The 26,740-nt window shown below is 39.8% G+C and overlaps 1 protein-coding gene across 1 annotated transcript in view; it reads right to left on the bottom strand.

The window, feature by feature from the left end:
- Positions 1–19,002: 19,002 nt before the first annotated feature.
- Positions 19,003–26,740, bottom strand: part of LOC112553801 (limbic system-associated membrane protein-like) — an 81,859-nt gene continuing 74,121 nt past the window's right edge. The window contains exons 8-9 of the mRNA XM_025221253.1: positions 26,065–26,298; positions 19,003–21,327 (exon numbers count right to left, since the gene is read on the bottom strand). Coding sequence (XP_025077038.1) covers positions 21,194–21,327; positions 26,065–26,298 — 368 coding nt within the window. The 3' untranslated portion in view covers positions 19,003–21,193. The remainder of the gene's footprint in view (positions 21,328–26,064; positions 26,299–26,740) is intronic.

Raw genomic sequence — 26,740 nt, 5'->3', positions numbered from 1 at the left:
TTTGCGTCATTGCAGGGAGGTCGCATTATCGACTAGTTTTGTCTTTTTAGACATATTGACTTCCTATAATGGAGGCCGGTATCTTACTTTTTTTCCTCCTCTCCTACTTGAGGGTCTTTGATCTTAAGACTGACCGAGGCACTTTCTTGTGGAATTGCAGTAAGACACAAGTGCTTATGTGGTAGATAGTCAAGCAGGTCACATAGTGCGGGCAAAGTTATCTTCAGCTTCTTGTAGCGGTGTGTCCATGGAAACTGGTGATAAAAGAGTTTACCCAATACCTGGTTCTTTTCGACTTTATTCTAGGAATTACCTTTATATCTTCTATTAGCAGTGTATTCCTCGGGGTTCAGTGGACCTCCTGCATCTTTCCTGAGTGTTTCAAGTGCTTCACTTCAGAGAGTTTGTGGGTATACGTATACCCTTATAAGACTTTGTTATTGAGTTTAAATGGGATAAGAAAAAGTACCAATAGGATTTGAAAAAGCGCTTCTAAAAGATGTTGCTTGGTCGCAATTTCACATTAAAATATACTCTCCTTTACTATGTCCTTCTCCCAGCGTAAAACAATCCAATGGATTGAAGGAAGAGGTTATTTACCCATGTCTTTGTGACTCATACACTCTCTAATTTCGACATTCATTCCATCATTACGAAACGAAACATTTTGGCGATGTTTAATGCAAGGGTACCAATGAAAGGCTGTTCGAGACCAAAACCTGTTCTGACCAAGTCCTTGTACAGTCCATCTGGAGTGAAGATGTTGGACACCTGGATCAGGACTAACAAGGCTTCATAGACAGGTCCTCTCATTCTGTGCGCATCCTGGGCAACACTAAAGTAGGCTTGCATCATTCTCAGTCTCCACTGCAAGAGAGCATCAGTTCGCCTCTTGATTTACGATTTAAGTTGCTGCAGACTGGTTCCACACTAGTACTACCAGTCAGCTTTTCATTCCTCTTTCCTTTCTACCAGTTACAATTTTATATTACCACTATGTTGCACTCCTGAAATGTTGCTTTCTTGTAAAGTTACACTCTAGAATGGTTGTGTTTTTGTAGTCCCAGAGTGACCAGTAAAATCTCAATCCATTCAGTGAATTTGGTGAACATTTGCTTGGACACTCGTACTGAGTTCTGGATGCAGGTTTCTCCATCTTCAAACCATTAAACCATTCTTGGGGTTTCATCGAAAAGCTCAGCTTTTCAGAGGTTGACACGATGCCTACGACCGAGTTCGCCTTGTTCTTCTGTTTTTTGTCTATACAATCATACAAAATGCCTGTTATCTTTTCTTGGGTTTAAATGAACGCCTTCTTTAACCTCTGGCTACAGCTTTTTGTCCTACATGTTTCCTAATGCATCAAAGAGTTTGCGTAACAAGTTAATTAGCGGCACGAAAATGCCTTTGACATCAAAACAATTTTTACGGTTTCAGTAGCAGGAAAGGCTATTCCTCTTTTCCCCATGTTTCTACTGACCTTTTGTGTTAGCCCCAAGGTTAGTTTAGTTGCGAGGACAGGCTATGAACTCAGATAAGATTTCTCGTTTTCTTTCTACAAAAGCACACAACCATAATGAGTAAATAAATCTGTTTCAGAAAGGCAGATCGGTAATATTTTCACTTTTGTAATGATAATCAGCAAGAGCAGAAAAAATCTGTATACAAGTTTATAAATTATCATCCAAATACATTTACTTTGTAAAATAAAAATAAAATAACAACAAGGTCAAACAAAATTTCTCGTTTTATAACTTTATTCAAAATTGCTTAAGGCCCCAACAAAATAAAAAAAATTTAATACTATGCGTCTTCAGTAGATTTTAGGACAAACATTTCTATCTGAATGTCTACCTTGCCTGGCGAGGGAAGGTTGCTGAAATCACAAAGAAGATGGATCTGGGAGAAGTATGTGCAACTGCCAGCCTTCCCGCCATGCACAGCTTCGAACTTTACGCGTTCATTGGCCCCACGGGAACCAAGCTCACAACCTGTGACTTATCATGCTTACACCTCTACATCCTGACATTGCATTTGAAATCAGGATCCCGTTAAAGCGATACCCAAGTCTGATCCTTATTAATTACTCTGGGAAGAATGCCAAAAAAAGGTATTTAACTCATTAGCATTTTATATAAATAACACAGTTGGAGCCTAATACCTGAAAAAATAATGTACATGTATTCTGGATGCATATTCGGTCTTCTTTTTGGCCGTTATTAGCTCCAAGAGAGTTCTACAGACTTACCCCGTCAGAAAATAAATCATATCTTCAGGGGAAACAATCATAAAGTAAATGCAACTATACATCATCAAAACAAACGCAGAATGTCATTCTGATAATATATAAAAATTGTTTACCACAAAGTTTCTAGTCAACTAAAAACGTTCATTGAGCTATAAAATAAAGAATGATACTGTATTATTGTAGGGTTGATGGGAAATTTTAGCGAGTTTTAAATTTTCTTTCTTTTGTCAAAGTATTTTCACAAATAAAATATCAAAGGAATTGTAGTACTGCGATTATGTAATAGTCTTATAATAACAGTAATTATAGCATTGAAGAGGCAGTTCTATTTAGTGAAATATGTCCCCTGTGTATAAATCACAATATTTGGATGCATTTCATGGACCTTCTGTTTTGTCTTCATAGTCCACACCATTTCACAGTAGGGTTACAATTAAAGAGTTGAATATTACTGGAAGGTAATCATTAAGTTCTAAAACAATGTCTTCAAATATCCCTGAATGCCATCTATCGTCTTCATCTCTTTGCTTTATATTACGAAAGTTTCAATGTCGACTTCAGAATAGTGAGGAGAGGCAGTGCCCTGCTTTTTGACCGGGGATATAAATCAGAAAGCTCTGGAGAGTTGTGTAGAGTGATGGCACTGTCGCGTGAAGCAGGAAAAGAAAACAGAGAGCAACACTCGGAGTTTGAAAGGTCACATCTTCGTGGACTGGGAGTTTCTTTGCCTGCAGGAGGCTCGCACCCTTCGGCTGAAGCCAGGCCTGGTCCTACCTTGGTGCGGAGGCCAAAGCATCTCGGGTGCTGACACTTCAGAGGGTGGCTTCAAGGTGCGAGAAGGGTAGCCCAGGGGAGAGCATGCTGACTTCAGATAATGAGTCAGTGAGCGCCGATCCTTTCCTCAACATTTGGAAGGTCTCTTGTAGAACAAGCCCTGAGGCTCATTCTGACAAAAGTAACTTACACCCAGTGTAGACAACAAAATATCAAGCAGTGCTCATATTGCACCCTTCCTTTTGCTCTTTTTGTTTTTTTGTTGTTGTTTTTATTTTTTTTTTTGTCTTTCTTTTTGCAAATTTTGTTCTTTCTTTTCAAACCACCACGACAGTTTTGTTTAAAAGAAATAATTCCAAGATAAGTAACAATCTTTCTCTTTCATGCGCTCAAAGCAAGGCAGAAAACCAAAATCATGTAGGTGTGGATGTAGTTTTGAGTTCATAAAGATATTATTGTCAAAAGTTTTCATTGAATATTCTTTGAAAATATTATCTCTCTCTTTTAACCATCTCATTTACTTAATTCTGGCTCACTTTTATTGTAATATACTAACGCACTAACATCAAGAAGAAGATGGAAAATTTGTCAAAGACGTTTTGAATAATCTTTGGAAATTTCGTCCTTTACCGGACTGACTGACTGTTAGTGTCTGGTCCACCAGATATTTTTACTGTAATCCACGATTCGGACAGTGGGCAGAAAAGGTCGCTGACCGGTCAATTCTTTGCCTCGTCGCCGGTGTATCCCTCATCACCAAGACAACAGCCATCGTTTGTTGTTAGGACCCTGTCTTCACTGTCTTCACTGACCACTCTCGGCCTCTGATGGCGCTGTTCTTGTGTCTCAGTGGTTGAGCTCGGGGTGATGTGGTCCACAATTTCAGAGGCTGTCCGAACGGAATCCGCCAGGCAGATTAGCCCTCTCTGCAATGTCATTAGCTTTGGGCCACCGGTAGCTACAGCAGATTTCCAGAAGACTGATGACAGTTTTGTCGATGGAGTTCTGGCCTTAACCAATGGTGTGTCTTGGTGATGACAGTTCTAGGCGTTAGCAGATTAGCACCTCTGTTCTTTGCCTTCATGAGAACCTAGAAAATCTTTCATTATCAAACAACACGTGTATGTGTGTGTGTATATATATACACAAGCAACTAAATAGCAGATAAATTAGATTTTTTTAAAGAAAGATTGTGGGAGAAAAGAAACAAAACTAATAAAATTAAGGTGATTTATGTCCTGATGAAGCATATACACGATATCTGAACTATAAACATAAACAACCCGCAGGTCTCGACTCTAGTTTCCAGTCACACTTCTCAGGGACGGACACCAAACATTAGAGAAGATTCACTTGAAGAAAAAAAAGAATATTGCGGCTGTTTCATCTAGCATACTTTGTATAATGTCCTCGACTTCTACAACACCCGCTTGAAGTTATAATGTGTTGGTCTGAGAACAGAGTTCATTCTCTGTAAATACAAATTTTTCTTGTTGAACGGGGAAGTTTCGTTGGGAAGAAACCATCTATGGCAGCGAAACCAATACTCTGACAATCGTCCTCCATCTGAGGACCGAACAGTTGCCTATGTATTTATCTAATAAACATACGTCACGTGACGCAGCGTGAGCTGGCTCCGTGGCAGACACTGGCTGGTGCCAAGCTCCATGCAGTCCACAAGATAAAGTTCCAGAACTTGATCATGCGAGCTTCCCTGGGGCCCAAAAAACTAGCCGTTGGTTTACCCTGGAAGTTAATATCTCGGCGGACCGAGGTTATTGGTCGAATCGTCTAGATGAAGATATTGTGATATAAATGGGTAATAGATTTTTACTATTTATAATTTTACTATTCCATTTGTGAGATTGGGTTGGTCTGTGCATAGTTTTTATTTTATTATTTTTTTATTTTATTTTATTTTATTTTATTTTATTTTATTTTATTTTATTTTATTTTATTTTATGATGGTCAGTTCTGATTCTACGTTGCTGAGGTCAGAAAAGTTAAGCACCTTACAACAGAAAATAAATTTTCTAAGATGAACTGTTTTGTGATCATTTATAACTATTTACAGCGTTTGTTTGTTTTGTTGGGTTTTTTGTTTTCTGTGGTGTTGTTGTTGTTGTTGTTGTTGTTGTTGTTGTTGTTGTTGTTGTTGTTGTTTTTGGAGCCAGGTGAAAAATGTTATTTTAAGCAGGTTTTTTTTTAATGTTAAAGATTAGTTTAACAGGTTATCTTGTGATGCTATGGTATTTTCTACTTATCACAGTTAGAGGCAGGTACGGAAGCAGAGGTTTGCCATAAACTTTTTTTCTGTTATATACAATTTATACATGTGTGAATGTCATTTGGTTGACGCCATCTATATATTTCTGTCTGAAGATACATGTACTTTTTTAGACTATCTGACAGCAAGTGCACAAGCTCACTGTTGCATAATACCACAACTGCTTGCTGGAGCTGTTGCAACCACGACCTTTGCCACTGAAAATCAGGAAACGTACACGGAGTGAGTTCCCTTGGGCGCACGTGCTGGGTTGACTCGGAAGAGGTCTTGACAAACAAAGCCAGCATCCACTTAATCGGATCGAATCAAGGGGGCACAGGACATGGTCAACAAATTGCCTGGGTGCTGAAGCCGCGTGGCTCACGTCGCCATCAAAACTATTCAGCAGGGGCCGGCAACTCTCGGACCATCGAGGAGGGGGGATCGTGTAGTTTACGATATGAATTTGTATAGCCGCCAACCTCCTCAATGTCCGAACCGTGTGCATCTTGTCTTAGTGGTGTTACGGGGTGTTACCACAAGTATCTAGGCACGAACGATATACACAGTAAATGTTGACATGTTTTATGACTGGTAGTACACATTCTTAAATACTCAGAAGAAAAAGTTTCATTTGAAGATCGGTCAAAAACAAAGATTAAAAAAGAATGATTTCCCTCCAAAGTTAGAGATTAAAAAGCATGACTGACACATCACTATACTTTAAATCATGCCAAGGTGGCCATTACTACTGGAGGAATGGCTAAGGCGGTGATGTTACATTCAAATCCCGCCCTCCCGGGGTCTGGGCGTAGCTCTATAATGGGGCAATCTTACTGGGAAAATTTGCTAACTGTTTGAAAATTTCAAAGATCTAGTACTATTGCAGATTATATTAACTTCACTCACATTACTCACATCTTTTCTGAGTATGTGTTTGTGAGACTAAGGAAAATAAGATGAAAAGTGTGGCCGAGGATAGTAATGTTAAACTCAAATTATGTCCCCATGGGAAATTGGAGTGGCTTTAGAATGTGGCGATCTGGCTCATAATTCTTTGATTATATGAAAGTGAAATATCTACTTTTATTGAAAATTATACTTAATTATTTTTTGAAGGCTTCAATAATATTTTTTTACAAAAAGAAGAGAAGGAATGAACTATACAAATGTAGTTTTACTGTGTCATCAATGCACTGGTTGATTTCTACCTATGTCAAGTTTCTTGTCAAAATGTAGTGTTTTGCCGACATTTGAATCCAAGCTGCTTTATCATTTTTCCGAGCACGATTCTTAGTTTGGATTTGAATGTCTTCAGATTGTGTCCGTAAGATACTTGTTTGCTTACAAGAAACTCCGGAACACGGCATGACTATTTCAGTTAGCACCGCGCTGGGTGTAGGGTGGTGTAGGGTGGGTGTGGGGTGGGTGTTGTGTGGGTGTAGGCTGGGTGTAGGGTGGGATGGGATGGGGGACAAAGGCCGGTATCTGGACACCTTTCCCCCTTCCCTCACAGGGTTGTCTCTGCAGTGACGTCCCTTGGCCGCTGCTGACTGGCCTCCCAAACCTGCTGTTTGCCTTGCAATGGAAGCCTTTGCCCGACCCTCTCTTTTTCACATTGATTGCCTCTGAGATTAATCTTGGTCAATCTCGGATGGCATGGAGAAAGCAGAAATGGCCTAACTCTTTTGTAGCGGAAGCTCTCCCTCGATGCTTTGACCATAGCAGGGAGAAGCTTCGACTCTATTGTCGAAAAAAACCCAGGGCCCTTCGAACGGTTTCGAACTAATAGGACGCCATCCTCTCTGGGCTATTACTGGCCGAGCGATCTTGCACATGTCTGCCAACAGCCTTTGGAAGTTCTCTCTCTCTCTCTTGCTTCCCTTCTCTTTCTCTCGCTCCCAAACCCACTCTTTGCTCATCCTTTCTGCTAGTCTGCTTATTACAAAGAAAGCTAACAAGGTTCTGATTTTCTGTCGTCTGCAATCATCCATTTCTGACGGCTGCTCCGTGACTAGTTTGAAGGGTTTCTGTCGGGGGCTCGAGGGTACTGCGGCTTCCTCCGACTTTTCGCACACGATGAAGTTCGCAGAGGGAACACAGAGACTATGGTGCAGCACGAAGCCCAATGGTGTGTGTTTATGCGAAATTTTGTCATCCATGAATGGTAAACATTTGTTTCATCTTTACTCCAGTGCACATAATGTGTGTTCTGTCGGAAGTTTCATTCAATTAAATCCCATACAAGAAGTCATGACATCTCTAAATGTGTTAGTCACAATCAAAATAATGCAAAAACAATGTAAATACAGCTTGTAAAGTTACCGATTAGGTTAGTTGTTTTTAGATGAGACAAATATCTGTCGGAGAAAATAAAATAATAAACTAAACAATACTGAATTTTCAAATTGTCACATATCTACTCGGATAGTCTGCTTCAATGGCTAATAATTCTGACTGGTCAAGAGAAGGGACACCCTGTGCAGGACCAGGCGGCTACAGCAGAGTTTTGTTGTTCCTCCTGATTGATGTGCTTTTTCCTCCCATCAGTAGGCCTTGACAGTGCAAGGACCTTCACTGTTTGCAAATCGTGGCCAGCCATTGCAAAATAAAATGGCACGCCTCGTTAATCGTCATCTTTGTCTCCTCGTGCAGCGATGATTATAGCTGGATTTTAGTGTTTGGCAATTTCCGGTTTACCAAGAGTGGGATTAGTTACTGCAGCGGATGAAGAACGTGGTTTGGTCCTTGGCTGTGTGTCAAGGGCGTGTCCTCTCCCAGCAGACATCATTATCTCTTTGTTGCATTAAAGTAATGAAGAACTGTGCAACAGCGCCATGGTGCTCTCAACATCTGTCAATGAACCACGTGACGTCCGATTCTTCCGTCCGGGAGGATTCATGCGCGGACTGACATGGTAGCAAAGTAACTCCCGTTCGAAAGTATTAAATCTTAAAACATGGCAAGAAATATTTATTACCAGAAGCTGAAAAGTTTTAGGACAGCAATACTTTGGGAACACAATCGTACGAAATGTTAGGTCACAGACGTAGCAGGATGTCAGGAATTCCTGTGTTCAGTAACATGTGTGACTCCTTTCATGGTCAGAACACTTAGAATGGCAGAAGCGCATCAGTGGGACATGGGCTGTAAACTCAAGTCCTTGTACTTCAGTGTCTTCGAGACCATGATAATCACATTTCCTTCACATGAATGCCAAGCACACACATTAAAGTTAACGATGCAGAGCGATAACAAGCGGGAAACCTTTGTCTATCTACACTTTATTGCTGACAACACGGAGAAGAAAGGACAAAATAACTAAACAACGACAAAGCTGATGACATGGTCACCTTCTCCTGCTGCTGACCACTAGACAAAATTGTGGGTTTGTATTAAAACTATATATTTTGGACTGATTCAAAACATCCTGGTGGCATCTGTGTGTATAGATGTGAAAATGTAAACAGTATTTAATTGCTTTGTGCAATAAGGCATAAAATTGATATTAAGAAAACGTAAACATCATAAAAATGTTTTGGTGACTTTGATATATTTTATTATCTTATATATTCTATTATATATCCTGTCCTTTTATGGTGTCTGTAGTGTGTAAGAGGTACTCGCATGTTTTCCCTAAAAGAGTAACAATGAGAATTGCTCACTCTTTACTGCACATTTTTTCTGGTCTAGTTAAGAATGGATGAAAGTTCTGTACAATCAAAATAAACCCTCCTTGGGTATGGTTGAAAAAAATTGAAAACCACACCAGCTTTGTTTCTTTCTTCTTCCTATATTCTTTATTTCTTTTGTGTTCTTTCTGGAGTCTATAAGTCTGCCTCTGCTTTTTCTTTTTTTTATTATTTTCTATTTTTTCTAGTTTTTTCTTTTCTTAAATATTTTTCTCCCTCCTTTGATCTCTTTCTTTCTCGTTCTCTTTGTTTTCGTTCACTCCATCTCATATGAAGGTGGTCATTGCTGAATTGTGAGACGAACAATAATGGACTGAACAGTGAAGTGTATGTCATAGTTTGTCCACCTTCATTGACGACAGCAGCAGCAGATTATGTATGGTTGTGGCGTGCAATTATCATCAACACAGTGTCGGGCAAATTGGACCGCAAATCGTGGAATTGCTTGGGGCACGTGACCATAAGCCAAGACTGCTGGCTGGCCGGCCCCAAGCACAGACACTGCTGTTTGACAATTTTGCTTGCGTCTCCCAGGGATTGTGACATTAGTTTTGCTAGCTTGGAAACAGTTCATGATTTGGGGTTGGCCTCTGCCAGAGACAAAAACGAATTTGAAATTGTAAAAACCTCATGTTGATCATGAATCAATTTAGTGTGTATAGGAGGAGATTGAGCGCGAGGAGAAAGAGAGATAGATTTGATGAGGTGTGTGTGTGGAGGAGGAGGAGTTAGGGAGGTTAGGGGGGAAGAAAAAAAACCATCAGATGAATTCTAAACTTAGTAAACGTCTTGTCAGAAGGATAGATGGAGGTATCGACAGACAAAGAAGATCAGAGCATACAACCATACATTCAGACAGTGAATGAGTGATTCTTCCATTTGGATTCTGTGTCACAAGCAGGTACCTCGATCCCTCTGTACTCGTGGCACGGACCGGCAGTCACACCAGCTGTCAACAAAAGAGACCAGCAATTAAAGAGTTCAAACATTCTTCCCTCCCGTCCCTCCTTTCTTCTCCTGTCTGTCCTGCCCTCTTCACGTGTACAAGCTTGGCTGGGCTCCAGCACAGTATCCCGCCCGTTATCCGGACAATTTAGATAGGATCCTCTCTGGCAATGATTCATTAATGCTACTTGTCTCCCAGTAATCAAGCACCACCGGCACGGACTTGGGGGCGCTGTCTTCGCCTCGTGCCGACAGATCACGTGGTCTGCATCGGGTCGGCACAGGCCGGCTACATCAGCTAATATCATGATTTGTTCTGATTTGTCGCGATTAAAGGACGATTTCGCAGGCTCTGTTCCTAAAGAGGCGGTTCTCGCTTCTTTCAAATTAAAACCTGGGAGTACTTAATCCCCTACTTAGCTCACACCAGGGATTTCTCGTGACATGAAACAGCAAAGTTCAGCCTCGTTTTCGTGGCAGTCCAATCAGTCATCGGGAGTTAGTAAACATTGTAGAACATGTAAGATTACTTTCCTAATATCCGAGTTATTTTTATTTGATTCCTTGTCACTATGTATTCATATTACATCCATATAAAGTGCTAAACTGTAAAACAAAGATGTCTTGTAATTTTTACTGCTAACATTTCAGATAAAAATACATTAAAACAGGTTGTAATCATAACAATTCAGCACACGATAAATCGTCGAATAATAACAATAATTTTAGTTTTCTTGTTAAGAAAATTTGTATTATTTCTGACACACAATAATGATATATTCTTGTCAGTCGAGTATGAATATCTTTGTAGCAGAAATTTTGTATTAATGAATGAAATAACAATTACATCAAAGCAATACATGAGGTTAAGAGCCAATGATTTTTTTTCTATATACGCTGTATTGTTTTTATAAACATGTACATTACAAATTTGCCATCGTTCGAGAAAAACAGACTAACAAAATTAAATACTTTTATATGTGAAAATGATAGAATACCAAAAAAAAATTGAGTCAGGAGAAGGTTTAGCCTGCACAATATCTCCTTTCTGTTGGTGGAAGATCATTTTGAATATTTCTTTAACTGACAGAGGTCGGAATAATAGACACTCAACATAAAAAGTCCGGTGCAAAGCATGACGGTTAGCTCTATAATTTCCAGATATTCGCTTCATTGTCATATCCTGCACGTGAAGGATCAGTCGCCACTGTCCTTCAGTATGTCCACAATGCAAACGGAAAGCTTTCTGCCGTCGTTGGCTTTTGGCGAGTAGCAGCCATGGCGCCATCTTTCCTTGACCGTCTTCACCCCAGCACAGGTCAAGGCCTTCATTATATTCCTTCAATCCTAACAAAAGGTCAGTAACCACGGCGAGTGAGCCCTAACTAGTAGTCGATCTGTGAGATCTGACCCTGTTTCTGATGACAGGACCTAGAATGTTCCTGGTCTGTAACTAACTATAAGGTAACCTAACGCTGAGGTAACCTTACCTAAGCTTCATGACTACGACTCCTGCTGCCTCGTGACAGGGTACCCGGGGAATAATGGTTGTCTTGCGTGCAACAAGCTACGCCTACCTGTGTACAGCCGGGTCTTTCTTCGACGGTTGTAAAAAAAAAGGCGCAATGCACACAACGAATGTTGACAAAGCAGCAGCGATGACAGTATACACTGCTTTGTCCTCTTCATCCGGACAGTCATCAATCATCCTGACATCACTAATATTAGAAGTGAAAAGTATCTGTCATGCTGTTGTCGATTGTTGGTTTGTTATATGTTTATTTTATGAGCGAAAGGCTTGTTGTTGCTGTATTTTTCTACATTCAGGTAAAGTGTGGAAATACATTCATCGTTACGTGTGAACTCAGACGCAAGGTCTAGATTAATTATTATTTGATTATTATTATTATTATTTATTATTATTATTATTATTATTATTATTATTATTATTATTATTATTATTATTTGACCAGAACCGTGACAAGTACTAACAATCGGTCTCATAATGAATGACAATGGTATGATTCACCGACTCTTGCAAGATTATTTTAATATGTAGCGTCTAACTCAAGGACTGGGCAGTCACGTGACCCGGGTTTGGCGCCATGTCAGAGGTCACGGATACGTGACGTGGCGAGTTCATTATTTCTCAAGACAACACTGTGTACTTTACATTGCCACAGACAACATACTCTCTAATTTCACTCTTTTCTCTTCTCGGTTTTATTTCTTTTATTGATGCCGACAGCTGGTGTGGCTGACCTGAAGTATAGTGTGACACACTTTGTGCCTGCTGTTGCCATGGCAGCCACAACTGGGGCACACCGCCAGCCACAAGTTCGAGGTAAATTCAAATGTCTATTTTTATAAAAACAGATCCATTCTAGATTGATAGACGAGATATGCTTGGGTTTCAGAATAAATTTTCACATTTTCCTAAGAATAGTTTCACAGATTTTCTTCTGTGGAAAAAAGTCTTCTGTGAAAAAAATCACAACTTCTGCTTGATAGACTAACTCACACGAGAGATTTCCCAAACTTCGTATTAAGTTACAAATTCACAGCAATCGGTGTTAACTTCTTTTAGTTTTTAATCGTGGTTTTATGGCTCTTAACTCGAGTATTTTCATTTGATTGCAGCCTTTGTTTAAAAAGTTAATTTTGTTACACTCAGGCATTCACTGGTTTTTGTGTATCATCCAGCTTGTATAAATGGGAGAAATGTCAGTTGTGGTTAGCGCATGTACAACATGGATTTTGTGTGACGATGCCTTAAATGGATACATGTTGTCAGATGTTTATCTCGTAAAAAGTGTCACATTGAGGTTGAAATGTTCAGAAATACATAGTCACCGGTTTGTTTGTAAAATTAAACAAATGTCATTCAGTAGAAAATTTTAATTTGATTTTTCTTTTGTATGACTCTTTTCTTCTCTTCTCTCTCTTTTCGTTCTCTCCCTTTCCGTTTTCTCTTCGTGTTTCTTTGATTGTTGTATTTATTTCTGTGAGCATGTATGTTTGTTTTTTTGTTTTTGTTTGTGTTTTTTGGGTTGTTTTTTTGTTTTTTGCTTTTTGGGTTTTTTTGTTTTGTATTTTTTTTTTGTTCAGGAGAATAATGTAAATGGCAGTGTGCACTTCTTCAAAGAAAGACGCTTGGGACTAATGTGGCTGTCTCTTAAGCCTTATTGTCTAATTTTTTTTTCTATATTATTATTTTAATTTAAATTTCGATTTTTTGTTCGTCCTTAAAACAAACCGTCTTTTCCTCCATTTATTCTAATAAAGACATCCTCCGAGAAATCTGCAAGAATCTTATTAAATAAAAAAAATGTGGTTGAGAATGTCATTTTATCGCGGAAGTTATGATGCAAGTTACAATGAAATGAATTAAACTGGTTTGTTAGAGCATTTTGCAGGTAACTATTCAAGCCATCATGCATATATAATCAGGCTGTAGAAGCAGTTTCTCATGTTCGTGGGTTGATATGTTAAATAAATCACTGAGAATATAAAGATTGCTTGTTTATACATATTTCCTGCCTTCCGTTCTATTCTATTCACACTTTTATAATTTTTAACAAACCTGTGTGTGTGTGTGTGTGTGTGTGAAGGTGAATGTGTGAATATACGTGTAGGTATGTGTTTGTGATAAAATCATTGTTTTCATAAACATATTCAATTAAATGTGCTCTTAATCTTATAAAGCTTTAGAATTATTCGTGAAAAGATTCTCATTGGCAATAAAGCCTTTACAGATTTTTTAAATTTAATAACTTTATTTTTAGTTAACTTATAACTGGATGTCATGGTTTTTTGTTACCAGACTGTCTACTCCACTGAAACACACTTTAAAAAAAACTAGCAACAGTAAGGACTGGCTTTCGTGTTCTTTATTTATTTCACGCTTGAATGGAACATGTTGACAATAAATATGCTGGTAAAGTAATATTCATAACATCCAAATGCAACGTACATCTCTGTCTATACTGTAGGTGATGAGGCTGGATAACTCAGTGGTTGTGTTCTACCGCATGTCTGTTAAAGACATACAAACATTGTAGATGGGAATAAAAGAAAAAATAATGGTAGCTCACATGTTCGAAGGGGACAACAAATGTACACTTGATGGTGTACTTAGAGAAAAAGATTTTCTGCTCAGATCACAAGAAAGTGGGTTGTAATCCGCAGACACCGGCCTCGGAGTGTCAGAACTTAGAGAAACACAGGACAACTCAGGAATCAAGCACACATATAGTACAAACAATTTTCAAGAATCCTAACAATCAAAGAAAAGCAGACGACCCAGGAAAATGCAGCTCGTTCGCACGCGCGCATGCGTGTGTCTATACTATCGTTGTCTTGTCATCACACATCGCAAAAACAAAGTCGCACGTCTTTGGTTTCATAGCCACACTAACTTGCTTTCACCCTTAGCTATAAGAGATAAAGGCAAAAGAAGTATTTTTCAATTAGAACAAGTATTTAAATTAATGACTAATTATATGCATTTCAATTATAACAGAGTTCATAAGCTTTCAACAAAAATAAAAATTAAACGCATGTTTTTTACAAAGAAAACTTTGTGAACTCAATAAAAACACCGACAACATATTTACATCTTAAAGTAGAACAGGGTGTGTCTGATCACGTGACAGCCACAGTTTCAATGAGATGAGCTCATCCATACAATTGGATGAAAGCATAACACAATGCCGGTTTCCCATAACAACTATTTATGATTGAAGGAAACATGTCCATCAAATACAAGAGTTGGAAAGCAACAAAACCACGAACTTAACTCTTCTGCAAAATGCAAATACAGTAACAGTGAGCTCCCCTTTTCCTGCATTTACAGATGGAAGCAAACAGCAGACTACTCATCATCATTATACCAACGAGTTCTTCACTTATTTCCATCAAAGACCAAAGGTAACAACAACAACAAAACAAAAATAATAATAAACGAGACTGGGAATGTCTTGGAGAGGAGTGTATGGCACGACAGTCGATGGAGTTCCGTGGTTGTGACAAAACATGGCGGCTGTGACATGAATCATGGGATACGTGTCTGAGAGATGATATCATTCAGGCCACTCTCGTGGACGCCACAGACCCGCGCGAGTTAGAGCCAAGAGGGTCAGAGGTCATGGCTAAGGTGATATCGGTCATGTACACACTCTCCAGGCTGGGGTGATTTAGGTGTCATATTCTTCTTTATTACAGCATTAGTAAATTGAATATGGATGTGTGGCCAAGCATATCGGTTGCTTTTAATCTCTTCTGTCACAACTATTTTATAGTATTCAACTTTGATTATCTTGACATTTTAATTAGTCACACAAGCACATTAATTTGGCATGTCTGCAAGTTAATTGACTTTTAGGGTTGCCCGTAAGCATTATATGAAAACAAAAGACGATCACAGCCTGAGGGCGATCAAAACACAAGCATCCAAATACCATCACGTTTCTGCTGTTATTCTTCGATTTGGCGAGTTCGGTATTGAACTGCCTTCGACATTAACGGGGTAGCGGGGAAAAAATTTGGAATTTAAAACGATCGTCAAAACGCCTTTGCTGTAGCCTTTCGATGCCACAGCACTTGTTCCGCTATCGCAGATCGGAGGACAAGATGCTGGGGATCAAATGTTTCTCAGCGGGACTCAAGTGAAAAGCCCGCCATTCTTCGCCTTGCGAAAAACTGTTAAAGTGATGTATGAGGCGTCGTCCTGCACACGGCCACCCCTCGGTGCTCCTAGTCCCCTCCACCATCACCACTCATGGAGAATGCGCAACCACCGCCACACCGCCACCACCGCCACCACCAGCAGCAACAGCCTATTGCCATCCCGCAGTGCTTCGTGTTATCGTGTGCTCTATATTTTTGCAACTTTCTTGACTTCCGGCGTGAGAAAGCAAAGATAAAGAATGCGGTTCTAGCGTGTAAATGAACCCTTGATGCTCAGGCATCGGGAATAACCATAAGAATTATTTCTTGAGTATAAAAGTATTGGATGTCCTTATTGAAATAACTTACGGGTAATTTTTGACTTTAAATAAGTGTTTGATGTTAATTTATTGGAAATACCTACAAGGATGAATTTCTTGGGTGTGGATAAGCTTGGTACCCGACTATTGGTAACAATTGTGCCGCTGCTCAGGAGAGCTGAGAACGGCTGTGAAGCTTTGGCAAAAGGTCCAAGCTCTTGAAGAGCGGAAAGCAGAGACGTCTGTTGCCTCACTTTAAGAAAATGAACTGACCAGAAACTAACCTTCTGTCACTCTACTCGATGTCAAAACTCCTGTTATCTAATGATGTCTGTGACTATGTTGAGTACATAACGGGAGAAATGCCTGTTTACAAACAGCTAGACTAGATATGAGCATTAAAGATCATCAAGCAGTCAGGGGTTCAACTATGAGGACGATAAAATTCTGAATACTTTGAAGTCAACAATGGATCTTCGCCTTCAGTACATACAAGGGAACACCCTAGGGTCTGACAGATGTAAATATCAACCCTTTGCACTCGGGTACATTTACGGTTCATCTAAATAAGTAACTATGACCTATGGTCTACGTTCTTTGACTTCTCGTGCGTGTGTCTATGCTGGTTGTGTGTATCTGTGCATCCATGTGCACAAATATGATTGTTGCATATTGATCGTTCACAAATACAGAGACACACCATTAACATGGTCCTGCTGAATGCAGGGAGAGTGTCAGTACATTACATCGCACGTGCCTGCATGTTGACTGGTGTGACCATATTCAGCGGCCTCGTACTGAAATGAAGGGGGAGGAGGAGGGGAGGCTTCCGGACATGCTTAGCGCTACTCTCACAAGAGGAAACTGTCTGATCTACTAAACATGGTTCCAGCGCCTCCTAAAAATATACTCCTCTGTCCCGCTTAATTTTTTCTCAAACTGAATCCTTAACTAGACCGTGATGGAAACTTTAAAAAGTAATTTTCTACAAAAATTATTAAACGTTACAGGAACGCCACCCCCTCCCCACACACACACACACACATGCATACGGACATACAAACGCCACATCTATTTTAGTGAGAAGACGCGCTGACACATCGACACACAGAGCAAACGTGGTGACACGTCAGCGCCATAAGTCAGCGCTTATCTTCTCTGTCCACACTCGGTATTTCCCAGCTTGTGTTAGCTTCGGGAATTTCGGTATTATGGTTCTGTCCTAGTCTTCCTGGACGGTCTATGTAGCTTCTCCCCTACACACACCACCACCACCACCACCACCACCACCACCACCACCACAACTCCCTCACTACCAACTCAGAAGATTTCCCATGAGTACTTGTACTCGTCGTCTAAGATGCTCATTATTCTCTGTAAAACTTTTACTTCTCAAACAATATTGAGGTCATAAATAAAAGCAAACTACTCTCAAGCGGGGAAAAAAAATGACAAATGCCATTGTCGCCTGAACTGTGAATATAAATATAAATATTTTAAGAGCGAGATCTCTGATGGTTCAAAAGATGGACGATGTCAGCTGGTAAATGAAATTAGAGACGTAGATGAGGGACATTATAAACTCAAATTTACAAAAGGAGAAGACCTCCGGTGTTATGTATGGGGGACATTATAAACTCAAGTTTACAAAAAGGAAAAGATTTCAGGTGGTATTTGTGAAAAGTAACTTTGCAAGAGTAAAGAAAAGCGAAAGTAGCAAGCATATGAATATTTTTCTTGCTGGTTAGAAAATAATCTGAGAGAACGACAATGCTCAAGAGATGTTCTGAAGGTGTTAATAAACGTGCTCCATCCTCTTCTAAAGATAAGATGAACAGATCTGCCCAACCAGGCTAATAAACAATAAAACTATACAATTATGCACACAGACATACCCACCCGTGCACACATAAACAAATAACTCATGGTCTCAAGTTAAGTGAGAGACATTGGGGGTTGTGAGAGGAATTGTAGACAATGACAAGTGGAGACATGCAAACACTCTGATGAGGGAGTCAGGGAGGATTGGTAAACTGCAAAGAACGATGATGATGCCGACGACAATAACTGGAAACTAAGTAAAGAAAACCTGCTGTTCTTGGCTCCAACTTCCATGCCAGACTCCATTTCACAACCGTCTGATCCACAAGAAGTTAACTCATCCGTTTGCTGGAAGCCGTGTCATCCAAAGCAAGAAGTCCTTTCCGGCGCTGTCGACTGGCTGGGACTACTTCAGGGTCACGTGCTCAGTTTACTTAACATCTACAATCATGCTGGGCTCCAAACTACTCCTCCATATCGTCCATTCCCTTGCTGAGATTCCAGTTTCGCCATTCATTCTAGGCTTTCCCCCTTTTCTCTCTAGTATAAGGCCTCTCCATTTCACCATGTGTTGTCCTACCCTCTTGTCGCCCATTTTCCCGATTGCTTTGCCAACACTGCAATGATGGAGGGAGGGAGGCTGTAACAAAATGCTGTTCGCAGATTCCGCAAAAACCGAAGCAGTCTGGCATCCGGCAACTCACGGAACTCACATGACTTGCCGTTGACAACGTGTTGAAGAGAAAGTGCTAGATTCTCCATGACCACCTTCCTCCACCCCTTTCCCATCTCTCTCTCTCTTTCTCTCTCTGCCACTTCCTCTTTTTTTCATCTCTGCTGTCAATCCTTCTGACTCGTCATGCTGTTTTTATTCTTCCAACTGACACGTTTGACACAGCGTTGGTATGAGCCTGATGGAGAAAAAAAAAAGAAATGCGAGGACATCAGCATGAATTATCAATTTTGAAATTACTGCCCTCGAGCTGAAATCTCTTTTTACGAAGCAAAAGTGAATCTTTGCGCATCTTACAGCTTCTTTTTTCCTTCTGAGTAATCGTATTATCCAGGGTGCGACCAAATCTCGGATTTAAATCAGGAAGACAAGCGGCGGTTTCTTTGTGGTTTTATCGGATAATCAAACTGAGCCAACAAGCATCTGCGCTTGTCTTCGTGAGTTTTTTTTTTTTTTTTTGAGAATCACGACAGAGTTTTGATGTATTGTTAGACAACAATACTGTAGACAAAAAACTTATTGACTATTAGTTTATATTTCTGTTTTTTTTTTGCGACAATCTTCGCCGTAATTGTTTTCAGTGCTATATCTACTTCTTCCGGAACCAATGAACGATTTTTAAGAGTGAAAAAGTGGCCAGAACAGCAAGAAAGCATTTTTTCTTTCCCACGACGAAGCTGTGGACAATTAATTTAAGACCGACCATGGATCTCTATAAACTTGCTTCGGCAGCTTCACGCTTTGCTTTGCATCATGCCATCCTTGACAAACCCGCGAAATGGTGTTACCCGACTTTGACACCCATGCACTTTTTTTTCATTTGCCTTGCAGATACCTCTTTATTGGCACTTCCATGGGAATTCAGATATCTACAGACTGATAACTTATTTGTTGGACAAACAGGTCAAGGGGTCACTGGGACGAATTCTAGGGCATTCAGATATTTGTAAAGAGAACAATGCAGTAGAGAATGAAAGAAGGAAGAAACAGACAATGAAAAAGAAAGAGAGTGCAACGAGTAAACGGACATACGGGTAGTCAGAGACATATACAAGCTTCGAGGAAACAAAACTGGAGACAAGGGAACAAATTGTGTTAAACAGGAATAAGTCGAGTCCAGAGAGAGAAGGAAGGGTCGTCGCAGTTGTCAGAGGGCAAAGAGATGAGGGCAACAACTGAGCGCTTGCTACAGAAGCTACCCCTACCCCAAACGATTACTACAAGTTCTAATAATAACAATGGTTGTGGGTATGGGGGCCTGTGAGGTCGGGGTAGAATGGAGGTATTACGAGCGATGAATTGATAGCCACCAGCAGTAACAACACGCCGATGCAATTATCCTAGTCTGTAGTCCAATAATTGCAAGATAAATATATCAAGAAATAAATACAGAATCCTTTAAATGTCCATTATTTTATTTCATTATTGTATCTGCTTGCCTTTTCACCCTGTGGCAGACCTGTATCTGGTGGAACTGAAGGGAGGAACGCGAGGCTGCCGTCTAAATGCTCTCCCTTCCTGATTCGCAGATCATCGATTACGGCGCCTGAAGCTCCCGGAGGATGGAGCCTTTATGGCTGACTACCAGCAGAGAATCCTGGGAAACCAACACAGCAGTGGCACACCCGGGTACCATATCCGACAATGATTCATCTTACGTTTGGCGTGAAATGGCTTGTTGTACTCCTCTCTGGGTTCAACAGGAATAGACAATTAGGTGCAGTGGGCCTCGCGGGACTCGTTTTAAAGAGACCTGTGCTGAAGTTCTCTCTATTGAGAGATTTTCGGAACGATAGGTATCGACACAGATTTATATTTGAGCAGTTTGTCTTGTTGACAATACGCGGGGACGTGAGTTTAAACAGTGGCATTCAACTGCTGCAGCTGTCCCCAAAGACATTATTAACTGAACACTTGCGAAAATTCGTGTGAAAGCAATCTTGACATAGATTAAATCATTCTCCAGAATTAGCATATAAGATCAGGTTAAAGTTGACGAATAAAACTGTCCTTCGTAATATACATGCAAGACCAGTGAGTTTGGCGACTCATAGTCAATGGTTATGATTATGCACCATTTTAATGGGAATATATGAATTTTAAGAAAGCCGCTGTTTGTTTGTTTTTTTTTAGAAAAAATTCTCCCATTTTTAATTTTGAAAAGAAACGAGGACATTCTCAAACTAGCAGAATTCGCTACTGGTACGATGAATCTGGAACAGTTTGAAATGATATGAAAAGCAACAATGGAACTGGTTGCTGGTGTTAAAGAAGCTGCTCTTCTCCCTGTACACTTGAAATCACTTCTCGGCAAAGTGCATCATCTGAAAAAAAATATGCTGTAAAAAGAAACTTTATATTAGCTCCCACAAAATTTCCTATCTGGTTTTTTGAATTGTAATTTTTATCTCGTTAGGAAAATGTTGAAACATATTTCGAAAGCGCTTCTGTTTAAACAGTGACCACAAGCGTGAACCAATCAGATGTGTGAGTATTAAAAACTTTAAGTGTTTTGAATCTTCAGACCTCACAAGCAAACATTTCTCCAGATATGTTGCATGTACATTCCGTCCAAAAATTGACAGATTATCTTAAGGTAAAATAACTTCATTAGTGAAGCCGTGTACATTTCTGCGGATTGCAATGTCTAGCAAACTGCATTTCAAAGGGCATGCCACAAAACCATTCAGTTTATTCGATTTTTTCTTTCTAAAAATTGTTTCTAAGTTACACCAAGTAGTCTTTGAACCATAATGACGACGCCACACACAGACTCAGGACGTAAAGATAGAAAAAGTCAGCGGAACCGGAAATGCCGCTGGACGACTTGTCGTAAACGTTTGATTCAGGACCATGCATTCCTGCAAAAAGAAATTGTACAATGAGATCAAGAATCAGTAATAGTAGCAGTGAAACTGATTAACGACACCACTTATCAATGTTTTTCCATTCTTGTATTCACTGAACAAAATGATTCTTGCAATCTTATGTTAATTGATCTTTCTTTAGTGACTTTTTTATTTCTTCTCTCAGGACATTCTTTATTTTTTACTTAATAACATTACAAACTGTTCAACCTTTTGACCTTAATTTACTTTTTGTTTTGTTTTTCTTTTCTGTTTGTGGGATTAAATTTTTGTTTGATGTTTTAGTGTCGTAATGTTGTTTTGAAAAGTACTTTTTTTTCCTTCAGCCGCGTCTTCTCACCATACATCGTTTATTTTCATGCATACTTCGAACACATACAACAATAAATTAAGTTACAATTTAAGAATACAATACACGATACGGTCATTGACATTTAAATACAAATTATATTGAATATTAGCCACAATATGTCATTTCTAAAAGAAACCCCGACATTGAAACAGAAAGTGCATTAATCAATTCAGATAAAAGACACTATAGTCCTGACAAAAATATTTCCAGAACTATTTACAATGTTATTTATCAATGAAAAAAACCCCTGCTTTGTTGCACTGTGCATGAAATAACACTTTCTGAGAAAGACCAAAACTTCTAGTAAGGTAAAGAGGATATCATTTTGAAAGAGAGGAAACATAATTTTCTTAGTATCAATAGAGTCTTTCCGTATATTATGTAAGTATATTGAAGTACTCGGCCCTATGCTCCACTGAGGGTGAAAAGGAATAAGAAAAAATATTTAAGTACATTAAATATATTGTGCAAAAAGGAAAAAGTTAGCTAATAATTGTTGTTTTAAATTAATTATTTATTAAAAGCCCTTACAATTATTAAAAATGTTTGTGGTTGTGCTTATTTAATATGTTGAATAAGATACTGTATATTTACAATCCACACGAATGAAAACGGCTTTATTCTGCAAGAACGCGCCTTCCCTGCTCAGTTCCTCCCTCACTCGGGAAGACAGGTGATGATAGCAGCCGACAGGACAAGTTAAAGGTGGAAGAGTCAGACACAGAAAAACCATGCTGAACTCTTCCATGCATTGTCACTTTCGCTTTCATCTTTGATTGTTTTTTGCTTCCCACGATGTGGAATTATTACTTCGGCAAGAGCAGGCATCTGTGAAAGCGACTTTGTCAGACTCAGAGCTTCTGTTTCATTCCAATCGCTCTTTATCCATTTCAATGAAGATGAAATGATGTAGAAGATGTAGAAGATGCTCACACATGCGCTTGACCCCAATTTCCGATTTGCGCACGGCACTAAAAAACTGTTGATGCCGATTGGGATGTTGCGATAGGGCACAGATGTAAACAAAAGACCCTCGTTACAGAAGTTAGGTAAATAGCAGGGGGCAAGGATCATACTCACATTCCAGGGACATCTTGAATGAAGAAAATAAAAAAATCAAGCTGATAAAATACACAAACGAAAAAAAAAAAACCCCAACCAACCCGTGAATCAGCCAATGAGCGTTAACAAACAAAAGTTACTGATCAGAGTGGTCGTCATCATCGTCATTAACATCATCAACAACATGATGAACCTTCTCAATAAAATATATTGTTGACTCTTAGAAGTTGCCAGCATCTGTACAAAGCTTTCAGCAAATCCTGGAGGTACTACCACAGACTTACTGCCCACTCGCTCACCTCCTCTCTCTATTTGACTCGGTATCTCAATTATGCCCCTTGTTCGTGCCGTCTGGTTATATAGTAATCTTTCTGTCTTGCGCCTAGCAAATAAAGAAGTGAGTTATAGGCTCCTTCTTCTTCTCGTGAGATTAGTCCCATACTTCACAAAGAATGCCAAAAAGGAAATTCATTTCAAGAGCAAAATTGACAGGTTGAGAGCACGAAGCTGGGCAGGCGCGGAAAACTCTCGTGGCTGGAAGAGCAGAAACAGTTGCCAATATCCGTCTCCGTCTTTGGTAGCCAGGTCGTTAAGTGTGGTGTCAACAGTACATATTTCAAAGTGGGAAAATGACCAGGTAACAGATTTCTACCTCATAAAGATACGGTGTGTCGTGGTCTTGAATTTATTTCTTGCCTAAGGTATTTCTACTTTTGTTATTGTTGTAATTTTTTTTTTTGAAGATTAGTATTCGAATATCAAATATGTCAGAGCAGTGTGAGACATAGACAACAAATTTAATATTTCATTTTACTTTGAGTAAAATTTGATTCGCTGATGATGTCTCTTATTCTTTTCCAATCATTTAACCAGCGTGAGAGTATGGAGTAACTAATTACGACAGGTGAAAATTAAGACATAACGAGGGTGAAAAATCTTTTGGTGTGACTGCGGTTACAAAAAGGTTATTACATGTTACACATCAATGAGATTCGTGTTCAAGAAGAAATACAATGTCTGTTTAAACTGTAAAAGAGTGATACCTGACTGATATTACTGATATACTGAGCTGTCTGTGCAATCATCCACTGACTACACTGCGGTCTTAATCAACTTCTTTAATGTATGACTTTGGTGTTTGCGTGTATATTTTTATGCTTCTTTTTCATTATGTTTAATGCCTTTGAGCGTGCAAAACAGAAGTGTTTCTCCGATTTTGATTATGAGGATGAAGGCTTGCCTAAAGAGACACATATGAATACTCTATTAATATCCTTCTCTTTGTTATTGTTGTTGTTGTTGGTATCGGTGTTGTTGGTGTTACTAAAAACAAACTTACCCAGCTACGAACTTTTGTCTTAACAGACACACAGGCTGTGATCATCGTGAAATTTTCTTCTCAAAACATTGCCACAACTTAAGAAACAATCTTGGAACTAAACCCCCATTACACTACTTCTCTCCACCATCTCTGTACAAGGCCATTTCTGTGAACCTCTTGCTATTTATCCACTCCACACTCCCTCCAACAAGCCTTCTCCAGCTCATTTACCACCAGAACTCCATTTAGTCCACAATCCACCCGTTTGTCCGTCTGTCTGTCTTGTTCTGTCCGTCCCTCCTTACTTCACCCTCCCACTTGATCAACCCTTTCATTCTCGCTCCTTCTCTGCCTGTACTCTCGGTTCTTCTGCAGGCTTGTGTTTCCAGTTACCTTCAGTTTTCTCCCCCACCACGCTTATCTCCCTCCTCAAATGCAAATAAACTGAGTCCTCTCGTTATGGAGGTGACAGCGGTTGTTGACAAACCATTGAAAGCGCCAGGCAAAATGAGTTTTCAAAGAGCGGCTCTAGTGTGGACCGGGCGGGTCATCTAATTTCACGCTTGTTTTTCCACGTCCGCGCGCGCAGAGATAGAAATTGCTGGGTGCCAAGGCCAAGATAAATCTTAGCCGATCAGAAAAAGGTTTACCCGGCGTTCTCTTGAATAGCATTAGGCCACCGCAGCCTCCCAGCATCCATGCAATCCTCGGGTGCTTGTTCTTCGTGACCAAGCTCGTCTTGCCCGCGACTTCAAGGGCAGTGCGATATGGAGACTCCACAAGAAGATAACAACACGATAATGATTTCTTTTTTTAAAAGGACTAATGAAGTAAGATGTTTATTCTCGGTAGAGTTTGGGTGGGTGTAGAAACGGTCAGCTTGCAGAAATGAGGCGAAGGTAAACAAAAGACAGCAAAGATTGTCACAAGTGTTGATTTTTTCGATCCTGTGTTCTTGACAAAAATTCTGCGAGCTTATGAAACGCAAAACGATTAAAAGGAGGATTTATAGAGATAACAAAAAGTATTAACTACATGATGACAGCCAATAGAATGGTAGTCCTTGTTGTACACCACTACCACTGCTTTTACTGCTGTTTCTTTTAAAATTCTAAGGTACTACTAAAGCTGTTATAGTTTCTACTGTTGCTGTTTTGAAAGACTGCTGCTACCACAAAAGATGAGAAAGCATAATACAGAAAGGAAGAATGTTGTATACATTTTTTTCTACAATTGTCGTAAAATGTCGAGAAATGTATATGTTTGAACCTCTCTGAACGACTTAAGAAGATCAAAAGGTCACTTACCGACGCAATAACTGAAAACCCTTTCATCTCTGAAACCAAATAACTATAACTTATACATGCATTCTACATGAGCAGCATTCATCGGTCCCCCAGTGAGCACTGCTTACTCAGCAGACGTTTCAGCTTCGCCAGAGAAATGTCCTGTTACGACCTCTCGGGTTATGGCCCATCCTGAGGCAGGGTCAGACGTCTAGGTGGCCAAACGCTTGGGAGGAATCAAAAATGAAGTGCTATCGCATTATAGTTCAGCCATTTCGACTGTGGCCCGACGGGGTTGGTTTTCTTTACAGCATGTAAAAGTAAAGACTGTCATGGCGGCAGTTTTACAGAGAATTTCGACTGGTGCTTTTTACAGTCTGGTTAGGAAGTCGGGTGGTGAAATGGTGAAGTGCTGGTCAACGAGATAGTCAAGGGTCGGGGATTCTAGGTTCGTATCTTGCTTACTTCACACATGATTTCTCTTTCGGCAACTGATTTAGTCTTGCAGCTGTTTACAGGTTTACAACTGTTTACTAGCTCGCCGTTATTTAGCTTATCTGCTGATTACACATTAAGTACCCAAAAATAAATCAGTATAATCTCTTTATTTATTTAATTTCGCATGATACTTTTAGCTGCAATCTAAATGTGAACAAAGTAATTACGATTATAAACAAATATTGAATCTCTTAACAAGGAAGATAACTCACCAGAAGGTTTGACTTCAGGTGTGCTTCCGTATGTTCCTCCCCGGGGTGGGTAGCCATTCCGATTGGCCAGTTCCTGACCATTAAAGATCACATCCGGGTTCTTGCCACCGCCAAACCCTGTAGGTCGGTTATCAGGATCCGCGAGGACAAACTTTTCTTTTGCTGTGGTTGTGGTGGTCGTGGTAGTGGCCGGCGTCGTTGTCGTTGTAGTCGGTGGAAGTTTCGGTTCGATTTCTGAGAAACGCAGTCAAGATGCCGACACTCAGAATCAAGACAAAATGTCGAAGCAGCGAATTTGCACTTTCACCATCGACTACTGCCGATTTTGGAAGCTACTTCTTAGGTGAGGTTTTAATTAGAGAAATAACTATATACGCTTTAAATTAGTGACTCTCGACAGTCAATATAATGTTTTCGACTTTCCATTGGCCCACCATTCCCCCAGCCTACACACGAATGTAGGCAGTGGGTCGCTAAACCTAGTGTTTTATTGAACCCGAGTTTATTGCGATTCTAAACTCTCTCTGGTCACGACCCTATCCTATTTCCAGAGTACTCCACTACATTCGCTCGACGGTCATTTATTGGTTAACAACAAAGCACTAAAAGAATCAAGGCGGGCAAGCACCATTCTAATTTCCTACAAACTAGACTTTGAAGTTGCTTACCAACTTAA

Source organism: Pomacea canaliculata, linkage group LG13 (assembly GCF_003073045.1).
Source record: "Pomacea canaliculata isolate SZHN2017 linkage group LG13, ASM307304v1, whole genome shotgun sequence".
Taxonomy (NCBI): Eukaryota; Metazoa; Mollusca; class Gastropoda; order Architaenioglossa; family Ampullariidae; genus Pomacea; species Pomacea canaliculata.
Note: the sequence above shows the minus strand (reverse complement) of the source record. Positions and strands in the feature narration are given on the sequence as shown.